The sequence below is a fragment of the Hyla sarda genome, chromosome 5 (assembly GCF_029499605.1).
Source record: "Hyla sarda isolate aHylSar1 chromosome 5, aHylSar1.hap1, whole genome shotgun sequence".
In the NCBI taxonomy this organism is placed as follows: Eukaryota; Metazoa; Chordata; class Amphibia; order Anura; family Hylidae; genus Hyla; species Hyla sarda.
The window spans coordinates 29386024-29412543 of NC_079193.1; the positions used below are offsets into that span (position 1 = coordinate 29386024).

The 26520-nt window shown below is 43.4% G+C and overlaps 1 protein-coding gene across 2 annotated transcripts in view; it reads left to right on the plus strand.

The window, feature by feature from the left end:
• Positions 1 to 3263: 3263 nt before the first annotated feature.
• ITGA8 (integrin subunit alpha 8) overlaps positions 3264 to 26520 on the plus strand; it is a 234461-nt gene continuing 211204 nt past the window's right edge. For both annotated transcript variants that reach the window (XM_056519092.1, XM_056519093.1), the window contains exons 1-2: positions 3264 to 3577; positions 5645 to 5775. In XM_056519092.1, the coding sequence (XP_056375067.1) occupies positions 3408 to 3577; positions 5645 to 5775 (301 nt within the window). In that variant the 5' untranslated portion in view covers positions 3264 to 3407. The remainder of the gene's footprint in view (positions 3578 to 5644; positions 5776 to 26520) is intronic.

Sequence of the window (26520 nt, forward strand, 5' to 3'; positions counted from 1 at the left end):
AGAACAGCTTGCAGGATTGTGAGTAAAACAATTCAAAACCCACGTTTGACTGCACAATCCCTCCAGAAAGATCTGGCAGACACTGGAGTTGTGGTACACTATTCCACTATAAAGAGATACTTGTACAAATATGGTCTTCATGGAAGAGTCATCAGAAGAAAACCTCTTCTACGTCCTCACCAAAAAAATCAGCATTTGAACTTTGCAAATTAACATATAGACAAGCCTGATGCATTTTGGAAACAAGTTCTGTGGACCGATGAGGTTAAAATTGAACTTTATGGCCGGAATGAGCAAAGGTACGTTTGGAGAAGAAGGGGAACAGAATTTAATGAAAAGAACCTCTGTCCAACTGTTAAACTTGGGGGTGGATCAATAATGCTTTGGGGTTGTATTGCAGCCAGTGGCACAGGAAACATCTCAAGAGTAGAAGGAAAAATGGATTCAATAAAATGTCAGCAATTTTTGGATGCTAACTTGATGCCATCTGTGAAAAATATGTGAAAAATCTGAAAGAGAGGATGGCTTCTACAAATGGATAATGATCCTAAACACACCTCGAAATCCACGGGGGATTACATCAAGAGGCATTACCTGAAGGTTTTGCCATGGCCTTCACAATCTCCTGACCTCAACATAATCGAAAATCTATGGATAGACCTTAAAAGAGCAGTGCGTGACAGCCAGGCAAGAAATCTCAAAGAACTGGAAGACTTCCGTAAGGAAGGATGGGCAAAGATACCTCAAACAAGAATTAACCTACTCTTGGCTGGCTACAAAAAGCGTTTACAAGCTGTGATACTTGCCAAAGGGGACAATACAAGATATTAACTCTGCAGGGTGCCCAAACTTTTGCAGACGCCATTTTTTTTTGTTTTCTTTTATTTTGAAAGTGTAAATGATGGAAATAAAATCTAACTTTTGTTGACATATTATAAGAATATCTAATCTGTAATTTGATGCCTTTTGGAGATTTTTCCATCTTTTCTTGGCTTCTTTATGCACATTAATACAAATTTTTACCTGGGGTGCCCAAACTTTTGATCCCCACTGTAGATAGATATGAGATAGATAGGAGATAGATAGATATGAGATAGATGGATAGATAGATAGATAGATAGAGAAAAAAGAGAAGGTAGCAGCACTCCAATTAGTGTCCAATGCAGGTGGGTGCAAGTCAGCGTGGAATTCCTCAGTTACAGGTTTCCAAAAAAATAGGTAGAAATTCAAAAAGATCACTGCAGCACTCCAATATGATGAAAAAGGTGGATAGTGTTTATTCCATCAACACACACATAGCAACGTTTCAGCTGCAACAATGCAGCCTTTCTCAAGGCTTAAGAAAGGCTGCATTGTTGCAGCTGAAACGTTGCTATGTGTGTGTTGATGGAATAAACACTATCCACCTTTTTCATCATATTGGAGTGCTGCAGAGATCTTTTTGAATTTCTAGATAGATAGATATGAGATAGATGATAGATATGAGATAGATAAATATGAGATAGATAGATATGATACAGATAGATATGAGATAGATATGAGATAGATAGATATGAGATAGATAGATATATAGATAGATATGAGATAGATAGATAGATAGATAGATAGATAGATAGATAGATATGATATAGCTACAACCACCTGGTTCAATGATGTACTTAATCCATGGCGCCTCCTGAGTCCATAGTGACTTTTGGTGCCTGGTTCTATTGCGGCCCTTTACTGACATTTTTGCGCTTTACACTACAGTCCACTGGATGCTCAAGCACTGGGTCTAAATCCTTGTTTTTTTCATTGACAGAATAGATGTAATTGTAGCTTTTATTCTATTTTCTGCTGCAGGACAGAACACAATGTTATGACTGGAATGTGAATATCAAGCAGCACTGGGATGGAGGAGACTGACTCCATAGAAGGAGCAGCAAACAGTAATGTTATTGAATTATTAAGTGAATTGTTCCTGAAAAGGGTGAAATAGTTTAATGGCTGAAAGTGCTCAGGGTGGAGGGAAACATAAAAACACATGTACTTACCTGACAGTGATCTTGCATAGAAGAAGATGGGATCACTGGATTACAATGTAACCTGTCTGATCTTACATGTTGTAGAAGATTGAATCACTGGATTACAATGTAACTTCTCTGATCTTACATCATATAGAATAAGATACAATCACTGGACTACAATGTAACTTCTCTGATCTTACATCATATAGAATAAGATACAATCACTGGACTACAATGTAACTTCTCTGATCTTAGATGATAAAGAATAAGATACAATCTCTGGTCTACAATGTAACTTCTCTGATCTTACATGATATAGAATAAGATACAATCTCTGGTCTACAATGTAACTTCTCTGATCTTACATGATATAGAATAAGATACAATCACTGGTCTACAATGTAACTTCTCTGATCTTACATGATATAGAAGAAGATACAATCTCTGGTCTACAATGTAACTTCTCTGATCTTACATGATATAGAATAAGATACAATCTCTGGTCTACAATGTAACTTCTCTGATCTTACATGATATAAAATAAGATACAATCACTGGAATGCAATGTAACTTCTCTGATCTTAGATGATATAGAATAAGATACAATCACTGGTCTACAATGTAACTTCTCTGATCTTAGATGATATAGAAGAAGATACAATCTCTGGTCTACAATGTAACTTCTCTGATCTTACATGATATAGAATAAGATACAATCACTGGTCTACAATGTAACTTCTCTGATCTTAGATGATATAGAAGAAGATACAATCACTGGAATACAATGTAACTTCATTGATCTTGTATATTTTTGTATAAGACAGCACCACTCCATTAGAATGTATTTTTCTCATCATACATGGTTTAGGATAAGATAGAACTATTGAACTACTATTTCACTTGTCTCATCTTACATGATATAAAAGAAGATGGAATCACTGGACTACAATGAAACATGTCCAATTTTACATGGTGCAGAATAAGTTTCAATTACTGTCTGCAGCAGTGTTTTCCAAACAGTGTGCCTCCAGCTGTTGCAAAACTACAACCCCCAGCATGCCCGGAAAGCCAACGGCTGTCAGGGCATGCTGGGGGTTGTAGTTTTGCAACAGCTGGAGACACACTGTTTGGAAAACACTGGTCTACAGTGTCACGTGTCTGGATTTACAGGATGCAGAGTTCTGGCTACAATGTAACTCTTCTCACTTATAAGAGCAGTCCCTGAGATGCACAGGGTCCCTACAGGCTGCAGCAGTATGAGCCCTCCTCCTCCTCCTCTCCCCCTCTCCTAAGGGGAGTGAGTGGTTGCAGTCACATCAGGCTCAGTGTGTGCTCCAGCAGTCCAGCACTCAGTCCTACCTCTCCTCCATCAGTGCTTAGCTCAGGACCTCTGGATACAAGATGCTACATGAATGGGACCTGACCCTGCCCCTGCTGCTGCTGCTCTTCTTGCATTGCCCCTCTGCACCTTTGGCATTTAACCTGGATATAGACAAGGTGACAGTGTACAGTGGTCCCCAGAACAGCTATTTTGGATACTCAGTGGATTTCTACATCCCGGACTCCAGAACGTAAGTGCTGCAGGGGGGCAGGGAGACCACCATAACATCAGCCTCCTGTGCCAACCTGGGCATCTGAGAGACTGGCACTGCTCACATGGGCTCAGGGCACCCTCACTCTGTTACTTACCTGACTCAATACCTCGTTCTGTTCAGTTGTTCCCAATTCCCAAAGTGCAGAGGAAGTCATTAACCCCTGGTATGCCAAGGCTAAGTGACAATTAATGTCAGACCCCCTCCTTTTCCTTGTCAGATTTCCTTTTGCGCTGGAGGGGACACTGTGCAGGCTCCTATAATTCTCATGGGTAGCTGGACCCTGCCAGGGACCTGGTGATGACCCCAGGAACTCACTATAGTCCAGAGGATGGAGATGTGTGTGTATATATATATATATATATGTATACATTGTCTGGACTATAGGAAGTTCCTGGGGTCATCACCAGGTCCCTGGCAGGGTCCAGCTACCCATGAGAATTAGGGTTTATAACATACTGCATAATAAATATATATTATTATTCTTTTTTTTCCGTTTAATGATTTATATTATACAGTATGTTTAGAATCAGGTATGATTGTTATGATGATATTGTCACTTACACTTTACATGATTATATTATGGTGTGAGGTCTGACTATGACTATAATAACCATTCATATATAGACCAGTAATATTGTCCTGTCTATAGTAATGGGCACATGGGGAATCTTACTCCATAGCTATTGGCTGTGGGTTTAGGGTTGTATTACTCCAGGTATGAGATAGATAGATAGATAGATAGATAGATAGATAGATATGAGATAGATAGATAGATAGATATGAGATAGATAGATAGATATTTGATAGGTAGATAAGAGATGATAGATAGATATGAGATAGATAGATAAATAGAAGATAGATAGATAGATAGATCGATATGAGATAGATAGATATGAGATAGATAGATAGATATGAGATAGATAGATAGATATTAGATATGAGATAGATAGATATGAGATAGATATGAGATAGATATATAGATATGAGATAGATATGCGATAGATAGATATGAGATAGATATATAGATATGAGATAGATATGAGATAGATATGAGATAGATAGATATGAGATAGATAGATATGTGATAGGTAGATATGAGATAGATAAATATGAGATAGATATGAGATAGATAGATATGAGATAGATAGATATGAGATAGATAGATAGATAGATAGGAGATAGATAGATATGAGATAGATATGAGATAGATATGAGATAGATAGATAGATATGGGATAGATATGAGATAGATAGATATGAGATAGATAGATAGATATGGGATAGATAGATAGATATAAGAGAGATAGATATGAGATAGATAGATAGATAGATAGATAGATACATTTGAGATAGATATGAGATAGATAGATAGATAGATATGAGATAGATAGATAGATATGAGATAGATAGATATTAGATAGATATGAGATAGATATTAGATAGATATGAGATATATAGATAGATATGAGATAGATAGATAGATAGATATTAGATATGAGATAGATAGATAGATATGAGATAGATAGATAGATAGATAGATAGATATGAGATAGATAGATATGAGATAGATAGATAGATATTAGATAGATATGAGATAGATAGATAGATATGAGATAGATAGATAGATAGATATATAGAGGGTATAGACAGGTATAAGATAGACAGACACCATAGTTTAAAACTACTCCAAAACTTGATATAATTTATAATATCTTTTTACTGATGTTCAGATATAATTATTGGTAACATTATTATGTCTGGTGTTTACTCCATTGTCTTCATTCACCGGACTATTCCTTATTTCAAGTAACATGTTCCAATCCTTGCACCACATATATATATATATATATATATATATATATATATATATATATATACACACACACATATATACGCTGTATTTCTCATTGTATGTGCCTTCCATCACTCAGCTGGGACCTTATGTTGTTGGTGCTGCAGTTGCTGTCCCTGTATTAGCCCATCGGACCCCCATATACTGTGTAATGTCCGGACAATCACTAATGATTATTCTGATCTCTTCCAGGACCAGCGTATTGATCGGAGCCCCCAAAGCTAACACCAGCCAGCCGGAGATAGTGGAGGGGGGAGCGGTGTACAACTGTCCTTTCCCCAGTGGAGGCGCTGTCTGTAAGAGGATTCCTTTTGACAACACTAGTGAGTACAGTATATATATATATCTATACCATGTGTGGGCTAAACACCTTCCCAGAGATTACACCACCATATGGCGGCCATTCTCTTACAATTGTTCTGTGTTTTACAGATGTTTCTATTGAGGAATCTGTTAGCCAGTTTGGTTTTCTGCTTCTGTTGCAAAACTACAATTCCCAGCATGCCCGGACAGCCGAAGGCTGTCCGGGCATGCTGGGAGTTGTAGTTTTGCAACAGCTGGAGACACCCTGGTTTGGAAACTCTGACACTATAGACAGTTCTCTAAGCACTCTGGGATTATTATTATTATTATTTGCTTATATTATAGAATAATATAGAGGTTCTTGTATACACTTTGTGCTTACCTGTTTAAGCAGATGTAGCAGGCATGGGTTTTTAGCCGTATTTCCTCCAAATCCATCACTGAAATAATTTTCTCATTACCTACATTTTCCGTGAATCCTCTGGCTTTGCAGAGAGAGGGTGTGGAGTCTCATCACTGCACCTGATAATGTAATCACTTGGCTGGGGTCCAACAGCTTCGATTCATAAGGGTTGAGGGAAGTTCACAATACACACCGTTTTAATGCGTTTACTTGTTCGAAATGTTTTTTTGTTTTTGTTTTTAGCTAAATAGAGGCAGGCATGAGGCAAAAGTGATTTTTACCTATAATTACAACTAAGGTGTTTTGTGAAGATTTGAAGCCTGTGCATTTTTACTGCATTTTTGTAGAGTTTTTAGGGTTTTTGCTGTGATTTTTCAAAATCCCTATAACAGTTACGCATTATACTGTGACTTATGCAAATGCAGTAAATAGTAACAGCTTCTTCAGATTTCAAGAAAATCATAGCAAAAGATTAAAGAAAAATATAGCAAAAATGTATCAGAGGATATGTATCTATAAATCCTGATCCCATAGAGATAGCAGCAGTATACAGATAGAACTGGAGGGGAGGTGTATAACTACTATATACCCTGATCCCATAAAGGTAGCAGCAGTATACAGATAGAGCTGTGAGGTGTATAACTACTATAGATCCTGATCCTATAGAGATGGCAGCAGCAGTATGCAGATAGAGCTGGAGGGGAGGTATATAACTACTATATATCCCAATCCCACAGAGGTAGCAGAAGTATACAGATAGGTTTGGGAGGGGAGGTGTATAACTACTATATATCCTGATCCTATAGAGATAGCCGCAGTATATAGATAGAGCTGGAGGGGAGGTGTATAACTACTATATATCCTAATTCCATAAAGGTAGCAGCAGTACACAGATAGAGCTGGAAGGGAGGTGTATAACTACTATATATCCTGATCCCATAGAGATAGCAGCAGCAGTATACAGATAGAGCTGGAGGAGAGGCGTATAACTATTATAGATTTTGGTCCCATAGAGATACCAGCAGTATACGGATAGAGCTGGCAGGGAGGTGTATAACTACTATATATCCTGATTCCATAGAGATAGCAGCAGCAGTATACAGATAGAGCTGGGAGGGGAGCTGTATAGCTTCTATATATCCTAATTTCATACAGATAGCAGCAGCAGTATACAGTCAGAGCTGGGAGGAAAGGTGTATAATTGCTATATATCCTGATTTTATAAAGATACCAGTAGCAGTATACAGGTAGAGCCGGGTGGGAAGGGTTATAACTATTATACATCCTGATCCCATAGAGATAGCAGCATCAGTATACAGATAGCTGAACGGCTCTCACATAGAGATATATGGAGGAGATGTGGCGGCTCCCGATTTGAGCCGGTGTTGTGATGCGTGATCCTGTGGATAGGGGATACATTTTTTCCATGGGACTATTCCTTTAAGGAACAAATCAGGACGAGAGCCCTTTCAATCGCCTTACTCTTTCAACCATTGTCTGCCCCTAGTGGTGACTGCAGGCAAAAATAATGTGTACATTCATTTCTATGGTTGTGGGGGCTCCTGTCTTGCTCCTGAGGGTAGTACCGCCTTGGTGGTCTCCCTGCTTGTGGGCAATGTTCACACTTGAAGTTTACAAGTATATTTAGAATGTATATTAAAATGTAATGTATCAATACTGTTAGCACCTGTAGTAATGAGAGAGGATTTTTGTCTTTCATTCTGGAGAGGTATTAACCCCATGTTTTCAGGTTTTAGACATTTTGTTCTTGGTTTATGGTCGTCACAGATATATTCGTTGTATTTTGCGCTCATATTTGAGGACGTCCATGAGGATGCCTTGTGTCATTTTAGCCTGTTCTTATTATTTTCTCATCTCGTTTAATGTCTTCCACATGTTAATTATAACGTGTTGTTTCCTATAGTCAGTGTTACTTGTAGCCCGATCCTTTATGATGTCTATTCTTGGATGCTCGTTCCCTGTTGATTTCCTTCTGGCGTCTCTGAGTTGGGTCAGGACATGTTTCTTCTTTCCTCGGCAGCGATCCTTCCAATACTTACTGTTTAGTATCAATGGCTTATATGTGTCAGTGCATTGACCTTTCGGTGCACTTGGATACATTATGGGATGATGATCTGTACAGTGTGATGGTATAAGGGATGACATTCCTCCCCGTCCCCTTGGCTTCCATGATCCCTGCTGTTTCCTCTCTCATAGTCTTGTTTCCCTATACAGATCATTAGCTCAGGTTTTAGCACCATTGTTGGGATGGATCCACACACATTATGTCAAATATTTGGCCCAGTTTTACATTCCCTTATTCAGAAAAAAAAACAACTTAAAGGGGTATTCCGGTTTCAGAAATCTGTATTTAAGTAAGAATCAGGATATATCACCCAAGATATATAACTTACTAATATAGTTGTCACGATGCCGGCTGGCAGGAGGTGGATCCTCTGTGCCAGAGAGGGATTGGCGTGGACCGTGCTAGTGGACCGGTTCTAAGTCACTACTGGTATTCACCAGAGCCCGCCGCAAAGCGGGATGGTCTTGCTGCGGCGGTAGTGACCAGGTCGTATCCACTAGCAACGGCTCAACCTCTCTGACTGCTGAAGATAGGCGCGGTACAAGGGAGTAGACAGAAGCAAGGTCGGACGTAGCAGAAGGTCGGGGCAGGCAGCAAGGATCGTAGTCAGGGGCAACGGCAGGAGGTCTGGAACACAGGCTAGGAACACACAAGGGAACGCTTTCACTGGCACAATGGCAACAAGATCCGGCCAGGGAGTGCAGGGGAAGTGAGGTATACATAGGGAGTGCACAGGTGAACACACTGATTAGAACCACTGCGCCAATCAGCGGCGCAGTGGCCCTTTAAATCGCAGAGACCCGGCGCGCGCGCGCCCTAGGGAGCGGGGCCGCGCGCGCCGGGACAGGACCGACGGAGAGCGAGTCAGGTACGGGAGCCGGGGTGCGCATCGCGAGTGGGCGCCACCCGCATCGCGAATCGCATCCCGGCTGGAGGCGGTATCGCAGCGCACCCGGTCAGTGGATCTGACCGGGGCGCTGTGGGAGCGAGAGTGTAGCGAGCGCTCCGGGGAGGAGCGGGAACCCGGAGCGCTCGGCGTAACAGTACCCCCCCCTTGGGTCTCCCCCTCTTCTTGGAGCCTGAGAACCTGAGGACCAGATTTTTATCTAGGATATTGTCCTCAGGTTCCCAGGATCTCTCTTCAGGACCACAGCCCTCCCAGTCAACCAAAAAGGTTTTTCCTCTGACCTTTTTGGAGGCCAGTATCTCCTTTACGGGAAAGATGTCAGAAGAACCGGAGACAGGAGTGGGAGAAATAAGTTTAGGAGAGAAACGGTTGATGATGAGTGGTTTAAGAAGAGAAACGTGAAAGGCATTAGGAATACGAAGAGAAGGAGGGAGAAGAAGTTTATAAGAGACAGGATTAATCTGGCACAAAATTTTGAAAGGACCAAGATAGCGTGGTCCCAATTTGTAGCTGGGAACACGGAAGCGGACATATTTAGCGGAGAGCCATACCTTGTCTCCGGGAGAAAAAATGGGGGGAGCTCTTCTTTTCTTATCAGCAAACTTCTTCATGCGTGATGAAGCCTGTAAGAGAGAATTTTGGGTCTCTTTCCATATGGTGGAAAGATCACGAGATATTTCATCCACAGCGGGTACACCAGAGGGCAAGGGAGTAGGGAGGGGGGGAAGAGGGTGACGGCCGTACACCACGAAAAATGGGGATTTGGAAGAAGATTCAGAAACTCTGAAGTTATACGAGAATTCGGCCCATGGTAGAAGATCTGCCCAGTCATCCTGGCGGGAGGAAACAAAATGCCGTAAATAATCACCCAGGACCTGGTTAATTCTTTCTACTTGCCCATTGGATTGAGGATGATAAGCAGAAGAAAAGTTTAATTTGATCTTGAGCTGTTTACAGAGGGCCCTCCAGAATTTAGACACGAATTGGACGCCTCTATCCGAGACGATCTGCGTGGGCAACCCGTGAAGACGAAAAATGTGTACAAAAAATTGTTTTGCCAACTGAGGCGCAGAAGGAAGACCAGGAAGAGGAATAAAATGTGCCATCTTGGAGAATCGATCAACGACCACCCAAACAACAGTGTTGCCACGGGATGAGGGTAAGTCTGTAATAAAGTCCATACCAATCAGAGACCAAGGCTGTTCGGGAACAGGCAGAGGATGAAGAAGACCAGCGGGCTTCTGGCGAGGAGTCTTATCCCGGGCACAGACAGTGCAGGCTCGCACAAAATCCACAACATCCGTCTCCAGAGTCGGCCACCAATAGAAACGAGAGATGAGTTGCACGGATTTCTTGATGCCCGCATGACCTGCGAGATGGGAGGAGTGACCCCATTTGAGGATTCCGAGGCGTTGGCATGGGGAGACGAAGGTCTTCCCTGGAGGAGTTTGCCTGATGTAGGCTGGAGAAGTGGAGATCAGGCAGTCAGGAGGAATGATGTGTTGCGGAGAGAGCTCTACTTCCGAGGCATCCGAGGAACGAGAGAGAGCATCGGCCCTAATGTTCTTATCGGCAGGCCGAAAGTGAATTTCAAAATTAAATCGGGCAAAGAACAGAGACCACCTGGCCTGGCGAGGATTCAGCCGTTGGGCAGACTGGAGATAGGAGAGGTTCTTGTGATCGGTGTAAATAATAACTGGAAATCTTGATCCCTCCAGCAGATGCCTCCATTCCTCAAGTGCTAATTTAATGGCTAGTAGCTCTCGATCCCCGATGGAGTAGTTCCTCTCCGCCGGAGAGAAGGTCTTAGAAAAAAAACCACAAGTAACAGCATGCCCGGAAGAATTTTTTTGTAGAAGGACCGCTCCAGCTCCTACTGAGGAGGCATCAACCTCCAATAGGAAGGGTTTAGATGGGTCAGGTCTGGAGAGCACGGGAGCTGAAGAAAAGGCAGACTTGAGCTGTTTAAAGGCGTCTTCCGCTTGAGGAGGCCATGACTTAGGATTGGCATTCTTTTTGGTTAAAGCCACGATAGGAGCCACAATGGTGGAAAAATGTGGAATAAATTGTCTGTAATAATTGGCGAACCCCAAAAAACGTTGGATAGCACGGAGTCCGGAGGGGCGTGGCCAATCTAAGACGGCAGAGAGTTTGTCTGGATCCATTTGTAGTCCCTGGCCAGAGACCAAGTATCCTAGGAAAGGAAGAGATTGACATTCAAACAGACATTTCTCCATTTTGGCATAAAGTTGATTGTCACGAAGTCTCTGAAGAACCATGCGGACATGCTGGCGGTGTTCTTCTAGGTTGGCAGAAAAAATCAGGATATCGTCCAGATACACAACAACACAGGAATATAAGAGATCACGAAAAATTTCATTAACAGTCTTGGAAGACAGCAGGGGCGTTGCACAGGCCAAAGGGCATGACCAGATACTCAAAGTGTCCATCTCTAGTGTTAAATGCCGTTTTCCATTCATCCCCCTCTCTGATGCGGATGAGATTATAAGCACCTCTTAAGTCCAGTTTGGTAAAGATGTGGGCACCTTGGAGGCGATCAAAGAGTTCAGAGATGAGAGGTAGAGGGTAGCGGTTCTTTACCGTGATTTTATTAAGACCGCGGTAGTCAATGCAAGGACGTAGGGAGCCATCTTTTTTGGACACAAAGAAAAATCCGGCTCCGGCAGGAGAGGAGGATTTGCGGATAAAGCCCTTTTTTAAATTTTCCTGGATGTACTCAGACATAGCAAGAGTCTCTGGGGCAGAGAGAGGATAAATTCTGCCCCGGGGTGGAGTAGTGCCCGGGAGGAGGTCAATAGGACAGTCATAAGGCCTGTGAGGAGGTAGAGTCTCAGCTTGTTTTTTGCAAAAAACATCCGCAAAGTCCATATAGGCCTTAGGGAGACCGGTTACAGGGGGAACCACAGGGTCACGGCAAGGAGTACTGGTAACCGGTTTAAGGCAGTCCTTGAAACAAGAGGGACCCCAACTCTTGATCTCCCCTGTGGACCAATCCAGGGTTGGGGAATGGTGTTGAAGCCAGGGTAGTCCAAGGAGAATTTCGGAAGTGCAATTGGAGAGGACCAAAAACTAAATTTTTTCGTGGTGAGGTCCGATGCACATTAGGAGGGGTTCCGTGCGGTAACGCACGGCACAGTCCAATCTTTCATTGTTAACGCAATTGATGTAGAGAGGTCTGGCGAGACTGGTCACTGGGATGTTGAACCTGTTGATGAGAGAGGCCAAAATAAAGTTTCCTGCAGATCCGGAGTCCAAGAAGGCCTTAGTGGAGAAGGAGAAGGTAGAGGCAGATATCCGCACAGGCACAGTAAGACGTGGAGAAGCAGAGTTGACATCAAGGACTGTTTCACCTTTGTGCGGAGTCAGCGTACGTCTTTCCAGGCGGGGAGGACGGATAGGACAATCCTTCAGGAAGTGTTCGGTACCGGCACAGTACAGGCAGAGATTCTCCATGCGGCGTCTTGTCCTCTCTTGAGGTGTCAGGCGAGACCGGTCAACTTGCATAGCCTCCACGGCGGAAGGCACAGGAACGGATTGCAGAGGACCAGAGGAGAGAGGAGCCGGGGAGAAAAAACGCCTCGTGCGAACAAAGTCCATATCCTGGCGGAGCTCCTGACGCCTTTCGGAAAAACGCATGTCAATGCGAGTGGCTAGATGAATGAGTTCATGTAGGTTAGCAGGAATTTCTCGTGCGGCCAGAACATCTTTAATGTTGCTGGATAGGCCTTTTTTAAAGGTCGCGCAGAGGGCCTCATTATTCCAGGAAAGTTCTGAAGCAAGAGTACGGAATTGCACGGCGTACTCGCCAACGGAAGAATTACCCTGGACCAGGTTCAGCAGGGCAGTCTCAGCAGAAGAGGCTCGGGCAGGTTCCTCAAAGACACTTCGAATTTCCGAGAAGAAGGAGTGTACAGAGGCAGTGACGGGGTCATTGCGGTCCCAGAGCGGTGTGGCCCATGACAGAGCTTTTCCAGACAGAAGGCTGACTACGAAAGCCACCTTAGACCTTTCAGTAGGAAACTGGTCCGACATCATCTCCAAGTGCAGGGAACATTGCGAAAGAAAGCCACGGCAAAACTTAGAGTCCCCATCAAATTTATCCGGCAAGGATAGTCGTAGGCCTGAGGCGGCCACTCGCTGCGGAGGAGGTGCAGGAGCTGGCGGAGGAGATGATTGCTGAAGCTGTGGTAGTAGCTGCTGTAGCATCACGGTCAGTTGAGACAGCTGTTGGCCTTGTTGCACTATCTGTTGTGACTGCTGGGCGACCACCGTGGTGAGGTCGGCGACAACTGGCAGAGGAACTTCAGCGGGATCCATGGCCGGATCTACTGTCACGATGCCGGCTGGCAGGAGGTGGATCCTCTGTGCCAGAGAGGGATTGGCGTGGACCGTGCTAGTGGACCGGTTCTAAGTCACTACTGGTATTCACCAGAGCCCGCCGCAAAGCGGGATGGTCTTGCTGCGGCGGTAGTGACCAGGTCGTATCCACTAGCAACGGCTCAACCTCTCTGACTGCTGAAGATAGGCGCGGTACAAGGGAGTAGACAGAAGCAAGGTCGGACGTAGCAGAAGGTCGGGGCAGGCAGCAAGGATCGTAGTCAGGGGCAACGGCAGGAGGTCTGGAACACAGGCTAGGAACACACAAGGGAACGCTTTCACTGGCACAATGGCAACAAGATCCGGCGAGGGAGTGCAGGGGAAGTGAGGTATACATAGGGAGTGCACAGGTGAACACACTGATTAGAACCACTGCGCCAATCAGCGGCGCAGTGGCCCTTTAAATCGCAGAGACCCGGCGCGCGCGCGCCCTAGGGAGCGGGGCCGCGCGCGCCGGGACAGGACCGACGGAGAGCGAGTCAGGTACGGGAGCCGGGGTGCGCATCGCGAGCGGGCGCCACCCGCATCGCGAATCGCATCCCGGCTGGAGGCGGTATCGCAGCGCACCCGGTCAGTGGATCTGACCGGGGCGCTGCGGGAGCGAGAGTGTAGCGAGCGCTCCGGGGAGGAGCGGGAACCCGGAGCGCTCGGCGTAACAATAGTGTTATCACAAATTGTGTTATGGCTTCAACATACTTTTGCGTGATTTCCCCCTGACAGGAAGTTGTGTAGTCCTCTCACTATCAGTGTGGTGTTGTCTCTAGTTACATAGTTCCTTTCTATCTCCTGACAGTAAATTGTGTAGTCCTCTAATTGTCAGTGTGGTGTTGTCTCTAGTTCCATAGCTCCTTTCTCCCTCCTGACAGTAAGTTGTGTAGTCCTCTTATTATCAGTGTGGTGTTGTCTCTAGTCCCATAGCTCCTTTCTCCCTCCTGACAGTCAGTTGTGTAGTCCTCTTATTATCAGTGTGGTGTTGTCTCTAGTCCCATAGCTCCTTTCTCCCTCCTGACAGTAAGTTGTGTAGTCCTCTTATTATCAGTGTGGTGTTGTCTCTAGTCCCATAGCTCCTTTCTCCCTCCTGACAGTAAGTTGTGTAGTCCTCTCATTGCCAATGTGGTGTTGTCTCTAGATCCATTGCTCCTTTTCCCCTCCTGACAGTAAGTTGTGTAGTCCTTTCATTGTCAATGTGGTGGTGTCTCTAGTTCCATTGCTCCTTTTCCCCTCCTGACAGTAAGTTGTGTAGTCCTTTCATTACTAGGCCGGACGGAATTTGTAGAATCTCCAGAGGGAATTTACTCCAGAGATCAAGTGGGCGGAGCTAGGACTGTGCGGACTGCATAGCTGTCCTCATAGACGGCAATGCATTTCTCAGAGCATCCACTGAACGATCTTTTCAGAAATGCATTGCCATCTATGGGCATGGCAATGCAGTCCGCACGGTCCTAGCGCCACCCAATGGATCTCTGGCGAAAATTTCGCAGTATGACCTTAGTGTGATATCTCAGCAGCTCCCAGTCATCATCATCTGCTGTCTCAGGACGCCTGGCTGGATCTATTCTCTGAGTTCTAGCCCTGCCCCCTGAGTGATGTCACCCCCTCTGGCCAGCCTCTACAGCTACATCACCATCTCCCTGTCATATATATATTTCTTTATTGTGATATTTGGGGAGAATGAGTTGTAATTACAACATGCTGCCATGTGCTGAACAATGAAATGGCGTATGGGTCGTCACTTCCGTAGGGGGGGGGGGGGGGTGCTCGTGGCAAAAAGAGTCCAAAGTATAAATAAAGTAGAGGCTGGCACTCACCAATGATGCTTAAAGGGGTGAAGAGTTTATTCACATCACAAGAAAAGGAACATGACGCGTTTCGGCTGTAAGCCATCCTCGGCTTACCCCCGAAATGCGTTCTGTACCTTTTCTTGTGATGTGAATAAACTCTTCACCATTTCAAGCATCATTGGTGAGTGACGGGCTCTACTTTATTTATACTTTGTACTGAACAGTGTCACAGGTAGAGGAGCATACCGGGAATGAATACATCAGGTGCTGCAGACTCACTGCTTTGGAATGAGAAGTCCTTAACAGCTCTGGGCATGAGTGCTGTGAGAGGGCAGTAGGCAGGGTGGGAGGACTGTGATCAAGAGCCGAGGGAAAGCCATGCATTCTGGGAACTGTAGTACTTAGCAAATGCTCAACCATGACGTACGGGACTAAGATCCCCGAATCAAATAGATTCTTGGTCGTTTCAGAACTGAGGCAGACAGGTAAACAATGCTATATGCCACTGCAGCATTTGTTTACCTTATGTTGGGATACCCCTTTAAAGGGGTTACCTAGTTCAAAATACAGTTTGAGACGACAAATTAAGAAATTCTGAAATTCTGAATTATAGTTAGACCCCCCCCCCCACCCCCTTTGTGGATCCTCTCATAATAACAAGGAGATGCTCCAAAAAGCTCCAAAATCATTTACTCTTGTGGACCCGACACATTTATACATTAATTTAAATATTGTGCAATACCTTATATCTCCTGCGGAGGCACTGCAGGATAATAGCACACTCCAGGTGATTCTAGCTAATTGCTGGGGATTGTAGACAGCAGGATATTCGGTAACAGACTTTTTGTCACTATTACTGCCCTAGTAGAATTGGATTGTGTAAAGAATGAATGAAAGGTGCAACAAAGTGTCTTTCTAGTATCTCTTAAAACAGTGGTCTCCAAATTACAGGTCCTCCAGATGTTGCAAAACTACAACTCCCAGCATGCCCGGACAGCCGTTGGCTGTCCGGGCATGCTGGGAGTTGTAGTTTCGCAACATCTGGAGGACCGCAATTTGGAGACCACTGGCTTAGACCGTCGGGATACATTACATTGGAATGGACTAAATCTAACTACATGAACTTTCCCACCTCCGTGGACCCAATGATCATCTAGGGACAGGTCTCAGGTCCCTAGGGGCAAGTTACAAACCTTATTTGCAACCTGGTTCCTCAGATATGTCCAACCATAGTCTACAGGGGTGCAGAGATTGGTCCAGAGTTGGAGACGTTGGTCCTTCAAGAACTTAAAGGGGTACTCCGGTGAAAATTTTTTCTTTCTTAAATCAACTGGTGCCAGAAAGTTAAACAGATTTGTAAATTACTTCTATTAAAAAAAAATCTTTACCCTTCCAGTACTTATTAGCGGCTGTATGCTACAGAGGAAATTCTTTTCTTTTTGAATTTCTTTTTTGTCTTGTCCACAGTGCTCTCTGCTGGCTCCTGATGCCCGTATCAGGAACTGTCCAGAGCAGGAGAAAATCCCCATAGCAAACCTATGCTGCTCTGGACAGTTCCTGACACGGACAGAGGTGTCAGCAGAGAGCACTGTGGACAAGACAAAAAAGAAAAAAAAAAAAAAAAAAAGAATTTCCTCTGGAAGGGTAGAGATTTTTTAATAGAAGTCATTTACAAATCTGTTTAACTTTCAGTTCATCTAAAAAAGTTTTCAACCGGAGTACCCCTTTAAAGGGGAACTCCGGTGGGGAAAAAAAGTGTTTTCAAATCAACAGGTGCCAGAAAGTTAAAGGGGTTATCCATGAAAAAACTTTTATATATATATATATATGTATATATATATATATATATATATATATATATATATATCAACTGGCTCCAGAGAGTTAAACAGATTTGTAAATTACTTCTATAAAAAAATCTTAATCCTTTCAGTACTTATGAGCTTCTGAAGTTTAGGTTGTTCTTTTCTGTCTAAGTAATCTCTGATGACACGTGTCTCGCCCAGTTTAGAAGAGGTTTGCTATGGGAATTTGATTCTAAACTGGGTGGTTCTCGAGACACGTGTCATCAGAGATTACGTAGACAGAAAAGAACAACCTTAACTTCAGAAGCTCATAAGTACTGAAAGGATTAAGATTCTTTAATAGAAGTTATTTACAAATCTGTTTCACTTTCTTGAGCCAGTTGATATATATAAAAAAGTTTTTTTCCCGGAATACCCCTTTAAACCTATTTGTAAAGGACTTCTATTAAAAAAATCTTTACTCTTCCAGTACTTTTTCACAGCTGTATACTACTGAGGAAATTCTTTTCTTTTTGAATTTCTTTTTTGTCTTGTCCACAAAAATCTTAACCCTGGGATCTTAATTGGGAAAATGATCTTGGTATTAACTGTAGCAAACATAGAAGAAAAGATGATCTCAGTCCCGGTCTTCCATGGCGGGGAGGCGGCAGGTGTAACGAGGGGAGCCTCAGAAACCGGCCACGGACCGCATCACGCCCACTGGCGCTTTGCCAGGCTGTTATCTTTGGCCGCAATAAAGGGAGTTATAACTAGTGATGAGCGGAATAGGCCATATTCGAATTTGCGATATTTTGCGAATATATGGACAAATATTTGTCATATATTCACTTTTTTTTGCCATTTGAAATTCGTATTCGTATAGTGTGCACGCGCAATTATATCTTTCAACTAACTCCCATAGACTTGCAGTGAGGGGGCCGGGCGTGACATAATGAGGGGGCGGGGCTATAACATCACAAGCTACCGGCACCGGCTCCAGCGTTCGGAACAGTTTGTTCCAAACGCTGAGCAGCGGAGTTCCCCTTTAATGTCCGTTTGTAACGGAGCCCCAAACACAGAAGCCTAACATAGGGTGTACTTTGTTCCGGCTAGATTGCATCCCATATATCCTAATGCAGTGGTCTCCAAACTGCGGCCCTCCAGATGTTGCAAAACTACAACTCCCAGCATGCCCGGACAGCCGTTGGCTGTCCGGGCATGCTGGGAGTTGTAGTTTTGCAACATCTGGAGGGCCGCAGTTTGGAGACCACTGTCCTAATGTGTCGCCCCTTTGTTATAGGGTTTGCAATATGTGTGGGACAATGTACCATGTATGGTGGTCATGCCCTGTGGTGGCCATGTTTTGGCTGACCATACCCTCGTGTTTTGTACTCATATTCTTGTGCAAACTTTATGCTATAATAAAAGCTTCTTGGTTTGACCGTTAAAAATCTTAATCCTTCCGGTACTTATCAGCCTGCTGCATGCTGCAGAGGAAGTTGTGTAGTTCTTTCCAGTCTGACCACAGTGCTCTCTGCTGACACCTCTGTCCATGTCAGGAACTGTCCAGAGCAGGAGAGGTTTGCTATGGGGATTTGTTCCTACTCTGGACAGTTCCTGACATGGACAGAGGTGTCAGCAGAGAGCACTGTGTTCAGACTGAAAAGAGAACTACACAACTTCCTCTGTAGTATATAGCAGCTGGTAAGTACTGGAAGGATTAAGATTTATAAATGGAAGTCATTTACAAATCTGTTTAACTTTCTGGCACCAGTTGATTTGAAAACATTTGTTTTCCACCGGAGTACCCCTTTAAAGGACCCTCTGCCACACGAGAAGACATCATAAAGGGCCCATGGTTGGCCAACAGGTTGGGCATCACACATTATAAGAACCTTGGAAATATTCCTTTGGCCTTATTGATATTGAATTGTTCCTGTGGCCTTGGTAATAGGAGTTAATGCACCAGGAACAGGCCAAGTCTATAACTCTGGATACACTATAATATGGCCATATACCTATTATATAAAAGAGTCCATAAAAGTTCTATTAGAGCCATAATAACAAATAACCTTGGAAACCAAGAATTCTAATGCAAAACATATAAATTCACAATGAGAGGTAATCATTTACAGGCGGCTTTCCAAAACTCTCCTGGCATTGTGCTGACTTTGCATTGGGTTTATAGCCGTACAATATGAACGTATAGCTTTTAGAGCACTGGATTGTCTACTTCTCTCCGTTCGACGTCTAAGTGTTGCTGTCCGCTCCCCTGTCAAGTAGTGTCCCCTGCACCATGTAAAATAGAATGTGACTGGGGAATGTCTGCTAAAGCGTGTCCGGGTTTCTTGCTCGGATTGCTGTGGTCTAGACTTCATAAACTGTGGCAGGATCTTATGTCATATTTTTGAAGTAGACGTCCTTACCACGGGACCTGAAGACATTAAAGGGGTACTCCGGTGGAAAACATTTTTTTTTTTTAAATCAATTGGTGCCAGATAGTTAGACAGCTTTGTAATTTACTCATGTTAAAAAATCATAACCCTTCCAGTACTTATCAGCTGCTGTCTGCTCCAGAGGAAGTTGTGTAGTTCTTCTCAGTTTGACCACAGTGCTCTCTGCTGACACCTCTGTCCATATCAGGAACAGTCCGGGGTAGGAGCAAATCTCTGGACAGTTCCTGACATGGACAGAGGTGTCAGCAGAGAGCACTGTGGTCAGATTGGAAAGAACTACACAACTTCCTCTGGAGCATACAGCAGCTGATAAGTACTGGAAGGGTTAAGATTTTTTTTTTTTTTTTTTTTTTTATAGAAGTAATTTACAAATCTGTTTAACTTTCTGGCACCAGTTGATTTGAAAAAAATAAATAATAATAATAATGTTTTCCACCGGAGTACCCCTTTAAACAATTGAAATGGTCTTTTCCCTGTTCCTTACAAAGTTCTTCAATGGTTATCTGATGACAATGACGTCTGTCAAGGGGGGTAACAAGTGAACATTATCAGGTAACAAGTGAACAGTCAATTCTTGAAGTTGATGTTGAAAGCATGAAAAATGGTCAAGTGTAAGGATCTGAGCGTCTATGACAAGGGCCAAATTGTATCGCTGGTGCCTGAGATGGACCGCAGTGTCCTCGTTCCGGCAGGTAAAAGGGATGCTGGTTTGGGCACCTGGGATAGGATACCTTTTGATCCCAATATTGGGATGTTGGAGTAAGGATGCGGAAGACATGTTGTACATGTTTCCTGGTTTATTGTACTTAAAAATGACAACGCATTTCGCGTGGTGGCCCTCGCTTCATCAGGTCATGGTTACAAAAAATAAGATCATTCCTTTTATACATACATTGGTTTAAAAAAAATGCTGGAAAAAAGCGTCATAGTGACATAATCAGAGAACCGGAAGTGATGTGCCGACATAAAAATCGCATTGCATTACATAATACATCTATGAAAAAAAGGAGAAACTAATTCAAAGAACAGTAATACAAATAATGGTAAAAGATGCACTGTGAGAGATGGTAATAATTATGATAATTTGCGCAGCTCATATTGCGGTGTGGTGTCCTGGTACCGTATTGCATACTGTACCTAGTGGGGTGGTCCCCAAAGTCAGAGTTACTACGCTCAGGTAGGGTCCCCCAGGTGGGACAGCCCCTAGTCACCTCCTTCTACTCTAATTCTATAGTGTTTATATGTGTATATTTTTAATAATGTGTGTATTTAAGATAATGTATAGAGTACTTACCTTGTTGGCGTCGCAGAACCTTCGGTCATGGGACTATGTTAATTCCTCTATGGTATGTTGGAGGACCTTTGGAGGTCCTTGGGTCACATGCTACCCATAACCCTTTGTAATGGTGATTGACAGAAATATTGGACCAATTAGCTCTAGTCCAGTCCCTGCCGATATAAGGGAGCTGTAGCCAATTATCGCTCTCTTTGGTTGCTGCTCTCATGGATGCCGGACTAGCAGGATGGATCTGCGCAACTTTCAAAGACACGCTAGGCCAGAAAACCTGCCGGCCTCAGTTGAACTAAACCCTGAGTTCTAAACTAATCCCCGCTAAAGCTAGCGTGACTACTGGACCGCAACTAAATCCCCTAAATCCAGTGGAACAGTGCATATCATCCTAAAGACTCTAAATTGCTTAAGGTCCCAACCTTTGTCAATCTCCAAGAGAATTTGCCTGTATAGAGACTGTTCCGGTTATGAAGCTTGCATAAAATCTTCAGTAAAGTTCCAACTGTTTTCAGCCAACTCTCCGGTTGTGGACGTTCAATTATTCTCTACCTCCCTATCGCTCTTGGGAAGGGTGGCGGTAGGACAAGCATTACAGAGAAGCCCTCACCCTGGTGTCATGAATAGAAAGGGTTAACCATACACCCTTTAGTCACTGCACAGCTACACCCCATTTACCCTACTCCCCCAGGCTACCACAGCGGGATGTGTAGCAGTGCCGACATTCATTCATTCTTAATGGACTGGAGGCAGATTGGCTTTGATGTATTTATGCAGAGTACGTGAATGGAATATGATTGGTCGGGAGTACCAATCTTCTTGGGGATTGGCTGTAGTGTGTTCGGGTAGGACACGTGAGTGAAGATGATTGGTCCGGAGGATTTGTACACTAAGTATGAGTGAAGTTAGCAAGTGGTCATAGGACGAATTGCTACATTTTTCTTTTCTAACAATACATACATTTTGTAGCAGAACAACTCGTACATATGCTTCTCTAAATGATACGTTTTCTTGCATAGACCGTTTTAGTACATTTAGTACATTGTGTAAGAATGCGCATAGGGGTTGCGCGGAACTCTAAACCTTTTGTGATAGAAGAGACATGGTATATACATACACTCAGTATATACATACACAATGCCCCTTACGTGATGCGTTTTTGCATAATCTAAAAAATGGATTTACTTTGTGGAATCCCTGGGAGTTTTAGGCATAAATTCTGTTACAATGGTCATAAAGCCGCGCATTTAAACGGTGTATACGTATTGAATTATTGGTGTTGAATTTGAACGGTGAGTAGGTATTAAATTATTGGTATTCTACTATCTAGATGACCTATCATTTTAAACTATATATAGCGAATATATAGATAGGTCATGATAGTGTCACATGTTATGCTGCCGCTTGAAATATAAGAGGTATGAGCAAATAGGCTGTATATGGTGAATATATAGATGGGTCATAGCAGTGTCCCATATTGTGTTACCACAGGGATATGGCATAAAGGGTATAAGGTAATAAACCATAGTGTTGAGAGAATGTTTGTTGGAAGCATACTATCGTGCTGTATAGAGCAATAGTTCTATTAATAGAGGAGGCGGGATGTTGATATATGATTATCCCATGTTGAGAAGTTGGATGTCAAAAGGACAAATGGCCAGAGCTGAATTATTGGATTTTTTCTCTAGATATCTTATCTACTGGATAAATTCAGTGGCTTCATTCAAACCTCTTGGGGTTAGAGTGCCCAATCGAAAAATCCAGTACATTTCTCGCTTTACTAATACGGCAAACCTGTTAGTGGTTTCTTCATCAATCTGATCTTTTGGATATATCCGTATTGGATTCTTCAGTCCGGCGTGTTTCTCCCAGCAGTGGCAAGAAACACTATGTAGAAGATACCCCTCTTATATTTGCTCAGCCTGTGATACAACTCTTGGGTGGTACGGCCGAAATACTGTTCCCCGCAGCAACATTCGACCACATAAATCACATATCTTGAACAGCAATCCATATGATGTTTTATGATGAAAGTTTCTCCCGAGGTATTACTGATATGGGTTTTGATGTCTGCTTTGATGGTCTTGCAGCACAGGCGACGTTTCCTGTTGCACGAGTACACACCATTTTCTGGTTTTTGTCCTGTTATTTCTTTTTGTCTTTTTTTGTTGTGCTGTTTCAGTTTACTCGGTGGTAAGATGGATTTGAGAGTGGGCGCTCTTCTGAAGGTCAGATTTGGGCCAGAGGGTAATGATTTGGTAAGAATCTGATCCGCCTGCAGAACATTCCAATGTTCTTTTAGAATTGCCTTGATATGACTGTGTGCATGATTATAGGTGGTGACAAAATTCAACCGTGGAGGCTCATTGGCACGCTTGGAATTTTTCTTTCTCTGAGGTTTTGCCAGACAATTCTCCTGGTAAAGTTGATTGTTTTTTTTCCAAAAGCCTCCATGATAAGTTGCTTTGGGTACCTCTTTAATTCGAACCGTTTGGTCAGTAGTTCTGCTTGAGAATGGTAGACTTCCGTTCTGTTGCAATTTTTTCATATTCTCTTGAACGGACTAAAAGGGATGTTACCAATACCAAGAATATCAATAATTTAATGTTCAAATGCAACACCAATAATTCAATACGCATACACCGTTTAAATGCGCGGCTTTATGACCATTGTAACAGAATTTATGCCTAAATCTTCCAGGGATTCCACGCAGTAAATCAGTTTTTTAGATTATGCAAAAACTCATCACGTAAGGGGCATTGTGTATGTATGTATATACTGTGTGTATGTATGTATATACACCATGGGGGAGATTTATCGCAGAGGAAGAGTGGTGCAGTTGCCCATAGCAACCAATCAGATTGCTTCTTTCATTTTCCACAGGCCTCTAAAGAGGCCTGTGGAAAATGAAAGAAGCAATCTGATTGGTTGCTATGGGCAACTGCACCACTCTTCCTCTGCACAGGTTTTGATAAATCTCCCCCCATGTCTCTTCTATCACAAAAGGTTTAGAGCTCCACGCAACCCCTATGCGCATTTTTATACAAATGTACTAAAACGGACTATGCAAGAAAACGTATCATTTAGAGAAGCATAATATATACAAGTTGTTCTGCTGCAAAATGTATGTATTGTCAGAAAAGAAAAATGTATATATTGTTTAACTACATGAGCTCACCAATTCGTCCTATGACCGCTTGCTGACTACACTCATACTTAGTGTACAAATCCTCCCGACCAATCTTATTCCATTCCCGTACTCTGCATAAATACATGGCAGCCAATCTGCCTCCAGTCCATTAAGAATGAATGAACGTACTGTATCTCCAGTATGGGGCCCCATCTCTCATAAATGTAGACGTGTCGACCACCACACAAAGCTGTGGCTGACACCCCTCCTCCATGCATCTCTATACGAGAGCCAAAGATACGGCGTTCAGGTATCTTCGGCTCTCCCATAAAGCTGTATGGAGGGTGTGTTGGCCACAGTTTTGTGTCGTGGTCGTGTCGTCTCCATTTATGCAGACAGTGGGGGGTCCCAGTTTATGCACATCGCGGGGGGTCCCAGTGGCTAGAACCCCCAGCAGTCTGACACTTCTCCCCTATTCTATGGATAGGGAATACGTATTGTTATACTGGACTACTCCTTTAACATTGTACAGGCCAAGCCTGTCCTTCATGGCAGCAGGAGCCCCTAATGCCAGTGGCCTCTATCAGCAGAATAATACCGGGCCACACTGCAATATCAATCCTGTCACACCATATTTTTTGTGGTAGGCAAAGCCTTTAAAATGTCCCGGTTTATAAAGTTTAAACAAAAAGCCAATGAATCCAGCGTCATAAATCCCGGCCTCGTATTCAGCTCCCGGCGGTGCGATTATACCGAGGATATAAACAAACAGATGTGTCGGTTATTTCTGGAATTGTTCTCACAGCCTAAGACAATAAAAGAAGAACAAGCAAAATGAAGACGATCCTCGGCCCACCAGTGTCTTCACTATTTCTGGTTTATGAGGAGTTTTACAAGGCGATTCTTGGGTTCCCATTGCGGTTTTTCCTCTCCACCTAATGTTTATTATTGGGACATAAGCAGCATTTAGGATGTTGTTAAGGAAGATTACAGGGTCATCACAGACGTCCTATTATGTAACTACAGAAGGAATCAGTATATACAGCTTGGCTCCTCTGAAATCCACATCCTGTCTCAGGGATCAGGACACTGTTCTCTCCCCCTTCATGGACTAAACTTCAGCTTGGCTTGTTCAGATTGGCTGATTTATATAGGTTTATTTACATAGTTACATAGTTCAAAAGGATGAAAAAATGGCTGTTGTCCCTCAGGTTCAACTTAAGACCAAAGTCCATAAAGTTCAACCTAAGAGTCCACCAAGTTCAACCTAGGAGTCATCAAGTTCAACCTAAGAGTTAATTAAGTTCAATCTAAGAGTCCACCAAGTTCAACCTAAGAGTCCATCAAGTTCAACCTTAGAGTCCATAAAGTTGAACGTAAGAGTCCATAAAGTTCAACCTAACAGTCCATCAGGTGCAACTTAAGAGTCCATCTAGTTCAACCTAGAGTCCATCAAGTTTAGCCTAAGAGTCCACAAAGTTGAACCTAGGAGTTCATCAAGGTAAACTCAGAAGCTCAACACAACTGCTACAAAAAAATCAGTACATGGATCTCCTATTCCAAAGGGTTGGAAAGAGTATAATCTATTTATAAGAAACGATCCACAAATAGAAAAGGCGAGTCACTCACCCAGCTGTACAGTTGTAGTAGCCAACTGCAGATGATCCGGTTAGTCCATAGTACGGGAACGGGCAGAGATGGAACGAGGCAGGGGAGAGCTCAGACGCGGCCACCATTGGTGGCCGCGTCTGAGCTCTCCCTGCCTCGTTCCATCTCTGCCCGTTCCCGTACTATGGACTAACCGGATCGTCCGCCGTTGGCTACTACAACTGTACAGCTGGGTGAGTGACTCGCCTTTTCTATTTGTGGATCGTTTTTTGGAACTAGGACTGTTTACAGGCTGGAGCACCTCCCGATATTTTGGCTCCGTGCAGCTGAACGCCATTGCACCTTTGTTCTGATAGTGGACTGATTGATAGTGCCCATCTTATGGTCTTGTGCGGTTCACATATTTATAAGAAACTACTCCCCGTATAATGTGGGACTCAAGTACAAACACCTATACGTGTAAGAAATGTCCTAAACCTAGTCACTAGCTGAGGTTGTCAGCGTAATACAGGTGCATTTTTGCCTCCATATTAGGTTTTCGTTGTCATTAGCTGCAAGCTGTCGGTTCAGGTCATTAGACCCCAGCTGGGGCTTGTGGCCATAATACGGACACAAAAATGCATCCAAGTTATGCTTGTGTGAACCCGGCCTTTGAAAGGATTAGTAAATGTGCCCAATTACTTTTAATGGAGCAATGGCATGGCCACTGAATTCCTGTACACTGGTGAAGACCCAAGGACCATCTGCTGGAACATCTGTATGAGTCCCATCTTCTTCACCTCCACCTGACATGTCCAAAACCACTGAAACTGAACCCCCCCCCCCCCTGTTGATACATTGGGGCACATCCATTCATACATACTGATTTAAATGTCCTAACCTAACTAATAGCAAAAAAAACCCACCATACTTGTATGTACGGTA